Source organism: Ixodes scapularis, unplaced genomic scaffold (assembly GCF_016920785.2).
Source record: "Ixodes scapularis isolate PalLabHiFi unplaced genomic scaffold, ASM1692078v2 PGA_scaffold8__174_contigs__length_109621045, whole genome shotgun sequence".
In the NCBI taxonomy this organism is placed as follows: Eukaryota; Metazoa; Arthropoda; class Arachnida; order Ixodida; family Ixodidae; genus Ixodes; species Ixodes scapularis.
In genome coordinates, this window is record NW_024609883.1 from 91152761 (window position 1) to 91165558 (window position 12798).

A 12798-nucleotide genomic window follows, 5' to 3' on the forward strand; every position below is an offset into this window, starting at 1 on the left:
TACCCCCTCTAGGATAATAATATTACTAATGTTTCTCTCCCCCTCTCTTTCTCTCTCTATATATATATACATTTTAGAAACGCACGCAAAGTATGAATCATAATTAGCATGGATGTGAAGAACAACATGCTTCTTTTTTCCGGTTGTAGAAAAGTAAACAAAATTAAAAGTCAGCTCCAATTTTTTTTCTGTAAATATCATTCTTTTTTTCATAATATAGAACCTACACGGCAAACGGCAGAACAATCTTTTCGGTTTAGGACACGGGGTCTTAGTACTACGGCCCAAGAGTTAACATTACGTTTTCGAAGATGCCGCCGTGATTGTAACCGCTCTCTGACAAACTGCTTTTCAGACAATGTTAAAAGTGACAGCTAGAGCTGAAAACTTCCTCAACGAGCGCATTCACGAGACGAGAGAGCCGTACGTCGCTGCCCTTGTCGCGTACGCACTTAGCCTTGACAAAGGAGACAAGCAACAAGAAGCATTCCAGGTTCTCAAGGATCATCTGCTTTACGATGAAGGTGAGCTAGAGCCGAAACATTTATTAATTTTTGAGCACAATATTTAAAGGCTCCTAATGATCTCTAAGGAATAGAAATATTGGTTATTCCAAGGTATCCAACGTTGTCCCGGTCCTCCAATAGACCCTTTCCGGAATTCAGTGCCATCTGGTGACTGAAACGGTAGTTTAACTTTTACTGTACTAATGGCGGCAATGAACCTGTCGTATGCAGTATTTTATGGGGCACCGTCACTTTTGCACTTTCGCAAGCGAACGGTAAACGTGAACGCGCGCTTCACTGTAGAGTTCTTTTTCAATCTCTTCAGTGTCGATGGCGAAAAAGATGCAACCTGCAGTTCACTAAAAAAGGCAAAGTCAGATTATCACAAACGTCTCTTTCATGCCGCGCACCAAAATAGCCACGTCATTGTATGGCAGTCCATAAATACAGTACTTCAACGTAACAATAAAAAAACAATCAATAGATACGCTTTCGATTTCTGGTGAAAATGTGTCGGGAATACCACTCTCTGATTATTTTAATCGCCATTTTACAAACTTACGTACCCGCGTTCACAATGCGTGTGCTTCCTCGTCTATCTCAAGTCGAGTAGACGAATCTGTTTTCCTGGCCCCTACTAACGAGTCAGGAGTGTTTAATGTATTTATGAGACTTAATAATAGCAAAAGTCACGACATTGATGACATACAAATAAAGCCCGTCAAATTTGTGATTGATATAATTGCCCCAATGTTAGTATATATATTTAACTTGGCCTTGTCAACTGGCAAGTTCCCAGATAACATGAAACTCGCGAAAGTTTCCGTTTTGCATAAGGAAGGTGATAACCATGTAATTACAAATTATAGGCTAATATTTGTTTTACCCATATTTTTCAAAGGGCTAGAAAAATTATTTTGCGTCGTTTAGATAACTTTTTTGATAAACATTCAGTGCTGACTGACTTCCAGTTTGGCTTCCGTAAAGGAAAGTCTACGGAATGCGCCTTGTTAACGCAGAAGGAACTAATATTAAAAAATATAGAGCAACGACAGATGACACTGGGACTTTTTATTGACTTTAGCAAAGCTTTCGACTCTCTTAACCATGCAACGCTTCTTGATAAACATTCCTGTTATGGTGTACGGGGCACGTCTTTGGCACTCATTCAGTCATATCTACAACATCACAAACAGTGTGCCTCAATAAATGGTCATACCTCATCTTTACAACTATTGAAGTCTGGTGTTCCGCAGGGCAGCATACTTGGCCCACTTCTGTTCAATGTGTACATAAATGACATCGTCAACATTTGTCAACACTCACGTTTTATAATGTATGCAGATGATTATAGTATTTTTATTTCTGCGACGAATATCGATGAACTGATTATTAACGGTAATGTTATCTTAGAAAAGTTTCTTTTATGGTCAGAAAAAAATGGCCTCTAAATAAATATTACCAAAACAAAAGCGATTGTATTTAGACCTGTAAATAAACATATTGATGCTAGTTATGCTCTTAAGATTGGAAACAGGGAAATTGAAATAGTAAGTCATCATAACGCTAGGCATAATTTTTTCAGAGTTTATGCAATGGGATCAACATATAGGATTTCTAACTCACAAACTGGCAAAGGTAGCTGGCATCATTGGTCACTGTCGCTCTCTTTTGCCTACAAAAGTTAAGATTCAAATTTATCATGCTCTGTTCGGCTCACAAATCAACTACTTCCATTTAGTTTGGGGCACAACGACCAAAAGTAACGTCAACCAACTAATAACTCTTAAAAAAAATTATTCCTTTCATTGCTAATGTTCGGTACGACAGACATGCTGAACCATTATATTTGAGCTACAATATCATGAAATTTTCTTGTATTTATGACTATCGTTTGCTATTTTTTTACGCCTTTTCATCTTTGGAGTTTATTGCTTTTTTGTCACAGCTAGCAAACCTCACTGAGCGTGAATCAGTCTTCGATGTTCGTCGTAGAGAATCTGGAAGCTTCCCCATTCCCGTACAAATTATGCACTGCAGTCTCTTGCTCATAATCTACCTATATTGCTTAGCAACATTGTAATGAACCGCATCGATATTCATTGTATAACTAAGAAAACATTGCGTACTTTTTGTGTTGTTTAATTAAGAAAATAAAATTGTTCTCTAGTGTCGGTGATTTTAAAATTTTATATCAACGTTTTAAATTGTTTGATTTGAATATTGTAAGAAATATTTAGGATTGTTTAAATATGATTGTGTTCCCTGTACATGCAAGGGCACCGGGCCCAGTCCAGCTAGGTTCTGTTAGCTTTTTGTCCGGTGTCCTCGGCATAATGTTGCTGAAATAAAGTTTGAAGTTCAAAGTTCAAAGAACGAAGCGCCAGTCCACATGGTCGCCTTGATAAAATTCTGTACATCAAGGGGGCTGGAAGCCGAGTGGGTACTACTAACAGATGAATTGGGCCCGAGTTAGAAATGAAAACTTACGCAGCTCTTGCATTGCATTCCTGCTTCACGCCGCGCTAACGTCTAAATTGTATAGGCATCGAATCATCTCCTTAGGGGCATCTTCAACTTCTTTTTTCATCACTAAACAGAAGGCCGCCATTAATATAGCCCATATGCCATTTTTCAGATGATGATAGTAATTAAAGTTACTAGACTGAATTCCTGAAAGGGACTATTTTTCACTTTATGCAAGCTACGCTGAGAGACAAGGAATAATAACAAAAAAACATAACTAAACAGCGCTTGTCACACACTGTAACTCAACCGCCAATATCCAACGTGATGTTTTGTGACGTAAAAATACAAGTAACACGTAATTTTTCGAACATATTCCCTAGAAACAAAAAATTCATCTCTATTTTCAACTACTTCATAGTAACGTTGTAACCAACTATAAAACGCAGCGTCGAATGGTTCTTTTAAGCTAGAATTCAAAGTTTTTCGCTTTTTTATCCATACTGCGTTTATCGCTTCTGCTTAGCTTTTGTTTTTGTGCGCAAATATATATCATATTTATTTTAATCGCGTGGTAATTAGTGACATTAGTCGTAATCTTATTGGTTGCGACTAATGTCGCAACCAATAAGATTGCAACATTAGTCGATAAGAACGCCGAAGGACCAGTCACGACGCAAAAAGCAGGAAACCTTTTCAAAATTTTGAAATGATGCATGGATTATGTGCGACCGCCATTAGTTGGTCATGCACTGTAAGCAGGCAGTATAGACCATTCCATTTAGCGCTTTCTGGGCGGCACCATTATCCGAGAAGTTCGGCGGGGTAAAACGAGAGAGAGGGCACGCGCCCGACTCCGCTAGTAGACGACAAACCGGGAGGTTGCCGTTCCCCATCTTTGCGCTAAAAAAAAAAAAAATGGTTTGCTTTGTATGTTTATACAGCCTTGATGGAGATGCGCCTCAACGGGTAATCGGTCTCTTAGCTGTAGATGAGAAATTTAGCCAGTGCGGTACAACCGCTAACCTGGGGTTTTTAACTTGCATCACGCAGTAGTGATCACACAAATGCGTGCCAGCACGAAATTCATCCAGATCGAAACGGGCGGGGGCGGTGGGGAATCGAACCCAGGAGGTTCCCAGCGCAAGCTTTCGCTCCACGCTACAAGCTGAGACGCGTTAGCCTCCCCTCCATCTTTGGGCTGTATCGGCGGGCTCTACCGAACATCGAACTCTCGGTCGTGGTTGCCGTTGTGAAGTGGTTAGCGTTCTTAGAATAGTTGTGGCTACTCCAAAATCAGCCTATAGCTCTCTGTTGTTCTATTTTGCTAAATGATCAACTAGCATATCTTTTTTCCGTTATTTAAATAGCAGTTGAGTCAGCCGGCAGTACTACCCTCAACTACTGCTTGTATTGCGGCAGGAGAGCACGTTTTATTTATTATTTCAGACTTCCACTCATGGTCGCTAAAGGCCTACACTTGTACGAACTTTTGCATAGTAAAAAAGGTACAGCAACTGGATTTACTTTTCGCCAAAGATACCGGCCAATCTGACACAGTTGTCCCTATTTTCTTTTTATTTGCACGCAGGTAATAGCGCGATTGGACCCTGTGAGTCTTTTTATCTAGCATAGTGCTACACCATAACTGGCATACCAAAATCTGCGCATCTGCGCTTGAAAGTTCCAAAATGACGCGATTTTAAACAGAGTTTGCTCGCCAGCCGGACGCTAGCTACAGCCCACTCGGCGGAGCAGACGACGTACGGGGTGAGAGGGGGAGTGCACTTTTTCTCTTTTACCCTCTCTGCTATGACCCTAATGAAACGGTCTATAGACACGAGCGTTTCGTCAGCATTCGGACCGCACTCGGGCCGAAACGCATATTCCGCACGAGTGCTGCGTCATTTCTCGGCGCGAACTCGGAACCAATCGGGGGCTCTACGCCGGAAGCGATGAGACTAACTATATTGGCGGCTGCGCATAATCTATGCATCATTTCACAATTTCGGAAATGACCCATTCAGTCCCTTTTCTTAATTGTAGCCGTTAAAAGAACCCGCCTTTGTTGTCTTGGTCGTAGCGGTGACCGAGGAACTCGGCGTGCTCCGCCATGTATATGCCCTACTCTGAATGACGTTACAGAGATGAACGAACTGAGTACGGGCAACGATGCGACGGCCCTGGACGTGGAAGGCACCAGTTACGCCCTCTTGGCGTACCTGCGGCACGGTGACGTGGAGGGTGGCGCCCGCCTCGTCAACTGGCTCAACAGACATCGCTCAGCGTCGGGGTCATTCACCTCTACGCAGGCGAGCATTTTAGTTGGCCTGTTATGCTCCAAGCATCATAAAAAAAAAAAAAACACATCAACAAGACAACAACAGCAACAACAACATTACATTAATGTTTACGATATCGAAAGACGTACATTGAAGACAAACAGACAAACAGCCTGTGTTGTTTTGTTTGTCTGGAATGTTCCTCTTTCGATATCGTAAATTCGAAATTAACACGCTCAACCATCTACATTAAAGGGGTACGGAAACGAAAGTTTAGCGCCGATCTTTCTGCATAAATATGGGCCAGGAACAGGCACCACCTCGGAAATGTCAATATCGCGCTGTAAAACACAGGAGAACTAATTTTAAGCTTAACTAAACGATTTCAAATTCGCATCTGGTGGATGGTGGGAGGTTCTCGTGACATCACTTGTGGCATAGGAGCAGAGGCAATACGGCGTGCCGGCAGAATTAGCCTAGGCCTGAACGCTTTTGCAAAGCCTTGGCGGAGAAAGCCAAAGCGTAGTTGGCAACAGTGAGCTCGTTCTCGTTGCGGCTCTTTGCGCGACACGACCCGAGCGTGCTTCTGGCACGGCCGGTATTAGTTGCTGCGAGTTGCGAGCTGCGAGCCGATGTTAAAAAAGATATGTTTGAACTACGAGAGTCTCAGCAAGAGCCACGCAAATACCTGTTCACACTCGGAGCGGACACGCGCGTTTGATCGAAGTGCTTTCTCTCTGTTAGACCGCGTTTCGGCAGCCGCTTCTGGACCGATTTTTTACGATTGCAACTCGATACTGACATGACACTCGGCAAAGAAAGCTTGGACCGACAATCGCGTAGCTCCCACGAACTGCTATAGCTCGACAGTGACCTAGCGTCGTGTCAGAATAAAAATGGCATACTAATAACAAAGTATACATACCGTGTTGCAAAGGTAATCCGTATGGCGTTTATTTGAGCTCTATATTACACAAAAGAAGGAGATAGAATCAATGAGAGTACCTTTTCGACGACAGTGTTCGTCACCGCTGTCTCGGAAGACAAGGAGATAGAGATGACAAGGGGAAAAGATTGACCTCTGAAACTTAGTTCAGGGATCAAACTATTCATCCGGGAAGGGTCCACAAGGGTCACGCGGGCATATTCCATTCAGCAGGCCAGCCGGTCATGGGCAGACGGTCTTGGCCAAGGACCGCCGGAGGAACGGTGCGCCGAGTCGGTGTTGCTGCCTACTATATTCTGCCGAGCTCGCTAAGTCGGTAGAATCCTGGCCGTTGTAGCTCTTCTCGGGTGTTTGTGGATCCTGCGTTCTTGATCGTCGAGGCCTGTTTCAAGTACTCCTTCCTTTTTTCTTGCTGGTTGAAGTCGGGACGCACGAGGAGAGCACGTAGAAAAATAAATGTCCGTTGGTCGTCGCTACCAAGTAACTGAGCGACGCTGTCGGCCATGTCGATTTGATCATAAAAGCTGCGGAGCTGTCGTAGGATTCTGTCGTAACCTGCGCAAAAGTTACGACAATTTCGTTTCGAGAAGACGGGTTTTCTCTCAAATTTGTCGTACGCACTTTTTCCACGTAAGCTCGCTTTGAGAATCCGACCTCAGAGCTGGTTTTCTCAGTGGTGCCGTGGTTGCCGACTTGTCGTGGTGCAGCATGCGTGCAGCCCTTGCACATCTCAAACGGCCACGTTGTCACAGGTCGTAAATCGTCGACGCGCCACCAAGTTGCAACGCTCGTAACCACAACATCCACGCCGTAGCCTTTCCCGGCTGGCACAAGTGACGTCACGAATGCGCCCAATATCCCGAGACGCATCGCGCTCTCCGATGGCTGATTTTTGAGCGCGCGCCGAATCGGGCCCCTCAGGGTGAAAAATATAGCCATCCGTTCAAAATACAAACGCCCGGTTATGATTTACGGATATCATTGATCATATTAAACCTATTTCTGACCATAACAGGTGTATTTCAAGTTTCGCTTCAGTATCCCTTTAATGCGTGGCCGATTTCTTTATTAGGATTGGTATCAAAAGGTCAACACCAGATGGCGCCATCGGAAGAGAAAGCTCGTGCAACGGCGCCATCTGGTGTCAGCGATAGTTCCGAGGTAGTCGATCCTTTGATGCCGATTTGAATAGAGATATCGGCCACGAATGAATGTAATGTTTTTTGCTTTTGTTTTTTATGCTCCTAGCCCATGGATTGAGTTATGAGCATAAATAGACTATCGTAGAAATTGATGAAGTGCTCCTTTAAGGGATATTCACACGGAGGAGACCCTGGGGGAGGGATGTACGTGACGTCAGCATTCGGCGGATACAGCGGGACTTCCTCGTCGGTTCCAGCATTTCTACTGACGGCGGGAAGACGAGAGGGATGTCAGTTCTAGTGAACGAATTTAGCGGTCGCACTCTGGACAACGAGGTTGTAAATGTGCCAGACACGCGAACAAAATACCGCCAATTGCGAAGAGATCCCCGCCAGGGAGGGGACTGTCTGCACAGCCCCACCAAAAGCTTCATCATCCCCCAGGAATGTCTACGTCAGCGCGCCTCCGCGTAAAGTGGTTGCCACGTGATGCGCAGGGTGGTGAGCAAAGGAAGGGAATTTCTCCCCCTTGTGAATACCCCCTTTAAAGTAACTAATAAACTGAAAATGCTAGGAAAAAATAACTAAAGACATTTAGCAATCTCTATAATGCGAAATTAGAGCGCAGCTCTTTAGGTATTTTTATTTTGCGATATACCGTGCTAAACCAATCTGAGAAAGAAATACATATCACTCTCCTTACATACTGGATCTGCACCCTCCTCCTCTTCCGTGTCCTCTTCATTCTTTGTACCCTCCTCCTCCGTATCCTCCCCTCCTACTCTTCCGTACCCTCCCCTCCTCCTCTGTACGCTCACCCCCTCCTTCTCCGTACCCTCCCCTCCTCCTCCTCCTGCACACCCTCTTCTCCTTCCCCGTATCTTCCTCTCCTTCTCCCCCATACCCTCCCCTCCTCCCACAGCTTCCCCGCTAAATTTAGCTGGGAAATTGACGCCACGTGACCTCAACACCAATCAAATTTCCCCGCTAAGTTTATCGGGGAAAATGACGTCACGTGACTTCGTGTCACGTCACTTGTGAACAAGTTCAGTTTCTCCGCTAGATTTAGCAAGAAACTTTTCGCCACGTAACCTCAGCACCAATTCAGTTCTCCGCTAAATTTAGCGGGGAAACTGTGACGTTCCATAATACAACGCGCGCGGTTACGCCGAAGGCGCTCAACGCGGAAGCGGCCGCCTATGAGCTGCGCTCTCGAAAGCTACAACGTTATTAGGGAATTTTCGTAGACCGCGCTGCCCCCTCCGCTAAGCGTTCCGCAACGAAGAAGTTGCGACTGCGCCTGCGCGCCGATAGCCTTGACTGTGGAGTTCCCGCTATCGCAGCGGGTTGCGGAGGGCCTTGCGGGACGGCGAAAACGATCTACGAAAACTCCCTATTGATATGATATATTCACTTTTTTTCATTTACATACGAAGTGTATCAAGTTTATTTATTATTTTTTTTGTTTCTTTGAATCGAAATAACGTCGACCCTACTTACGCTCCTTATTTTAGGAGAATTTTAGAGTACAGCTCTTACGCGCCCGTTTCCGGGTTGGACGGCGGCGCTAGCGGGGAAACTGAACCCGCGATATTTAGCGGGGAAATTGTTACTAAATTTCCCGCTAAATGGCAGGTGAGGAGGAGAGAAAGAGGGGCATATTCTCCCCTCCGTACCCTCCCCTTCTCCTCCTCAAGAGCTGCGCTCTAATCTCGCATTACAACGAACTGTGAACGTATTTCATTTCCTTCCTCCTCTCCCTCTTCCTCTCCCCTTCTCCTCCTTTCCTACTCCTGTTCCTCACACCTCCTCCGCCTCCTCCTCCCATACAGCTCCTCCTTCCATCCCCCTCCCCTCCTAGACCAAGGAATAAAACGGTAGCCATAAGAAAAAAGAAAGGCACACAGACACTTACATTGATAGAGATGGCAATCATGCTAACACTAATAATAAGAGGCTCAATGAACATGATTTTCGCAATTGGTTTACCAGTATTACGAAGCTCGCACTACACATATTCTACAGCTCGCTGTATTAAACCATACTTCCCCATTTGCACTGCACGCACGTGAGTGGGCATGATGGCAGCTGGTTTAATTAAGCTAAATTAAACTTCAATTTGAGGGAAAATGTACCGGATGGCACTTTACGACAGAATGTTGCAAAAACAACACCAAGAACAACAAAATACATGTGTGTCTGGTGTCTTTCGCAGCAAACAAAATTTATTTGTGTGCGGACATTACGCGAATAACGTTGAGCGTCGAGCATAATAACCAGGGTGTCGAACCGAAATTTTTATCGGTTCGGTTCCGGTTCGGGTTCACGGCTTTCGGTTCGGTTCCGGTTCAGTTCCGGGGAGCCAAAAATAACGGTTCAAACCGGTTCGAACCGGTTCGAACCGGTTTGAACCGCTAAATTGAGAACATATTTTCCGCGTTCTTTTGGCAATATACACTATTTCCGTTGTGAAACGATTAACTATATAGTTTCTTCGATCATCCGTGCAATTTACTTTTGTTCTTAGGTATCAAAAATATTAAATTTAGTTATTTAATTTTGATGCAAGAGTAGAAGAAAATCTACATTAACATACATAACGTTGTAGTTCATACGACTCAATATCTATTTGTTTACGAGTAAAATATATTTTGCCTGAATCAAAATGTTTAAGTACAAGAGTAAAGAGTTGGGCTTGTTGATACATACCTGTAAATAGATCAGCTTCTAATTTATAACTATACTGTATTTTCTTGTCCTTTCTTCGTGTTAAAGTAAAATTCTAAAGTTCAAGCTGATCTATTTACAAGGTATAGAATGTTGTCGCGAAGTGTGGTAGGTCGTCTAAAATACCCGTGATTGGTACAACTTTGTGTGTCAGTATTAAAAGTGAGAACATGTCATTGAACGAAGGAATTAATTATATCACATAAAATATGAAATGAGCATGCACCTCATGGCGATATATTATGAAATAAGGTTTACGATATACACTTCACAACATATATATATATATATATACGATGACGACCCAACTGAGCTAAAAGCAATGAAATTTTCTAAATGTAACAAAGTTTTAGGATAACTGCTTTTAGTCTATCTTTTATAGAAACAACATTGTCTACAGTCAGCACCGCACGCATGCGTCTAATCATGGAGCAAGGAGTAATTGCAATTGTTCACTCTAATATATACGCACCTTCGCACTCAGGTCGAATCTGGCTCAAAATAGCGCTTGCCCAAGTGACCATTTTCTTATACAGAGTAGGCTTGCATAGCCTGGCTGTTGAGGTTTGTTGTTGACAAGATGCCGGACAATTTAATTTGCAAATGAGCATCACCCTTGCTAATTGATGATTTTAACACGATAGCGTTAACGAGCTCATGTCGCAGAAAAACCGGTGTCGGTGGCGTGACTGGAAAATCCTGATGGGTCGATAGGTTCATGACGTCAGAGCTACATAGCCTAGCGCAAGAATTTCAAACAACCCACAATGCTTACGTGAAACGTGATATCACGCGTGGAATGAGGGTGATTAAAACATGATATGTAATGCAAAATAAATGTCACCGTATGTTTCAAATGATTTCACTTTTGAAAGTGATTCCTTTGCCTTAAAGAAAAAAATTAAAAATTTTAGGCAGCATTCGAACCCACAACCCTTTAGTTGCGAGTCAGACGCTTTTCACTAGGCCACGGGAGGCACACTTGCGCGGCAAATGAGAATGCGATGCAAACGAGGCCCGTTGACGCGATCGCGTTCCACTTTTAAAAGCGAAGCTTAAGCGTCCTTCAAAATTCTTTTTTGTTTAGTAAAACGAAGTAGTATTTCACGTTCTCCTCGACAAGGCAGCTACTTAATTGGACAATTTCTGACGGTTTGCGTGCGTAATCATCATAGTTCCACCGCGCGTCCCTCTTTACTTTTTTTTCGTCCAGCCACAGATACATAAAACTAAAGTTCACCAGATAAAAATGGCAATAACACACTTCTATATGTTTGAGAAGTTATATGTGTGAGGAACACATAGTTATTTAAATTAGCTTCAAAATCAGAAATGTATGTAAGGCCGTCCCATATCACTTACAACGTGCCTGTCGAGGATAAAAACGCCGGAAAAGATTGGCAGAACCGCTTTCAAATAGTTTGGGGGGCATTGTAATTAAATATATTTTATATTGATAAACAAATTTTACTTTATAAAGTTCACATAACTGCTTGAGACCGACGCGGAAGGACGATACTCGAAACTACGCGAGCTGTGGAGTGTACGTAAAAGTGTTTTTCTGTTTGCTGATTGGCAGTGTGAAACATCGGGTTTCAGGGTACGCTAAAAAGGACTCTATGCTCACATGATGAATTGGAAGTCAAATACACGAAATGTTCAAAAAGAGAGAGGTGATTAATGTTATGTTTTCCAAATAATCCCTTCCAGAACGCCTTACTGCAAAAAGAGATGCGTAAAGATGTACGCAATGATATTCATGATTTTACATAAATAGCGCGAAGGACAGACAAAGATTCTTGAAATCTCAGTATATTACATTTCATCAGCTTGCAGGAGCTCGAAACTTCCGAAATACTGCCTCGGGAGGCAAATGTTATATTCGGTTTTACCTGCACTTGTTTTGGGCCCTCACTTTACAGCACTATGCTAGAATAGTCATGCGTTCTAACATTTCTCTAGGCTGCCATATCTCATCGCGAGACTGCTATAAATACTTCACAAATTTACAATTGGGACATCTATGGCTAGTGTTGCGAACATCATATTTCACTAGAAAGCTGAACTATTTAGCATGGTATGCACGTGACGTTATCACACTATAGGCTGGTGGTCATTCTGATTCCTTCTTGCTGAGAAAGTCGAATTCGACTTTGAAAAAGGCACGCTGCAGGAGGTGCAAGCTCAGTGAAAGCAAAGTATTTGAAAGGCTAGTATTATTATTCTTAATGCATCGTCGTGAGGAACGGCGCCAGCGTCTGGCACGACAAAAACGTGCTGTTTGGCAAGAGCGCTTTTCCAATCAAAGTAGTTTCCAGGGTCATGCTTTTTGGTCTGCGCCAAAGATGCAGGGAAGAGGAACCTTTACAACACAGTATGTTTCTAAAACTCCCCCTCCCCCCCCCCCCCCCCGGCCCCACACACAGACGCACTTCTTTACACAGTGGTTCTGTTAAGGGCTAGTCATGCGTTACCGCCATCTATAAATGGCGACGGCAACCAGACAGCCGGCTTGCAGTTGTTTGGTTGCCACCGTCGCTCATAAATGGCGGCAACCCCTCCAGCCTTTCCAGTCTGACTTGCCGACTTGCGGCCGGCCGTTACTTCATTCCCACCATAGTACAGCATTTCTGGCCTTCCTTCTTCACCATAGTGGAAAGGCTGAAAGTATTCCTGAGGAAATGCCCCCTTCGTTTGTGTCTGTTAATTCGACAATTTTATTTGACACT

At 43.6% G+C, this 12798-nt stretch overlaps 1 protein-coding gene across 1 annotated transcript in view; it reads left to right on the top strand.

The window, feature by feature from the left end:
* The window catches only part of LOC115319841 (complement C3), a 77030-nt gene that overhangs the window by 45170 nt on the left and 19062 nt on the right, over window positions 1–12798 (top strand). The window contains exons 27-28 of the mRNA XM_040223228.1: window positions 356–524; window positions 5118–5284. Of these exons, the coding sequence (XP_040079162.1) occupies window positions 356–524; window positions 5118–5284 (336 nt within the window). The remainder of the gene's footprint in view (window positions 1–355; window positions 525–5117; window positions 5285–12798) is intronic.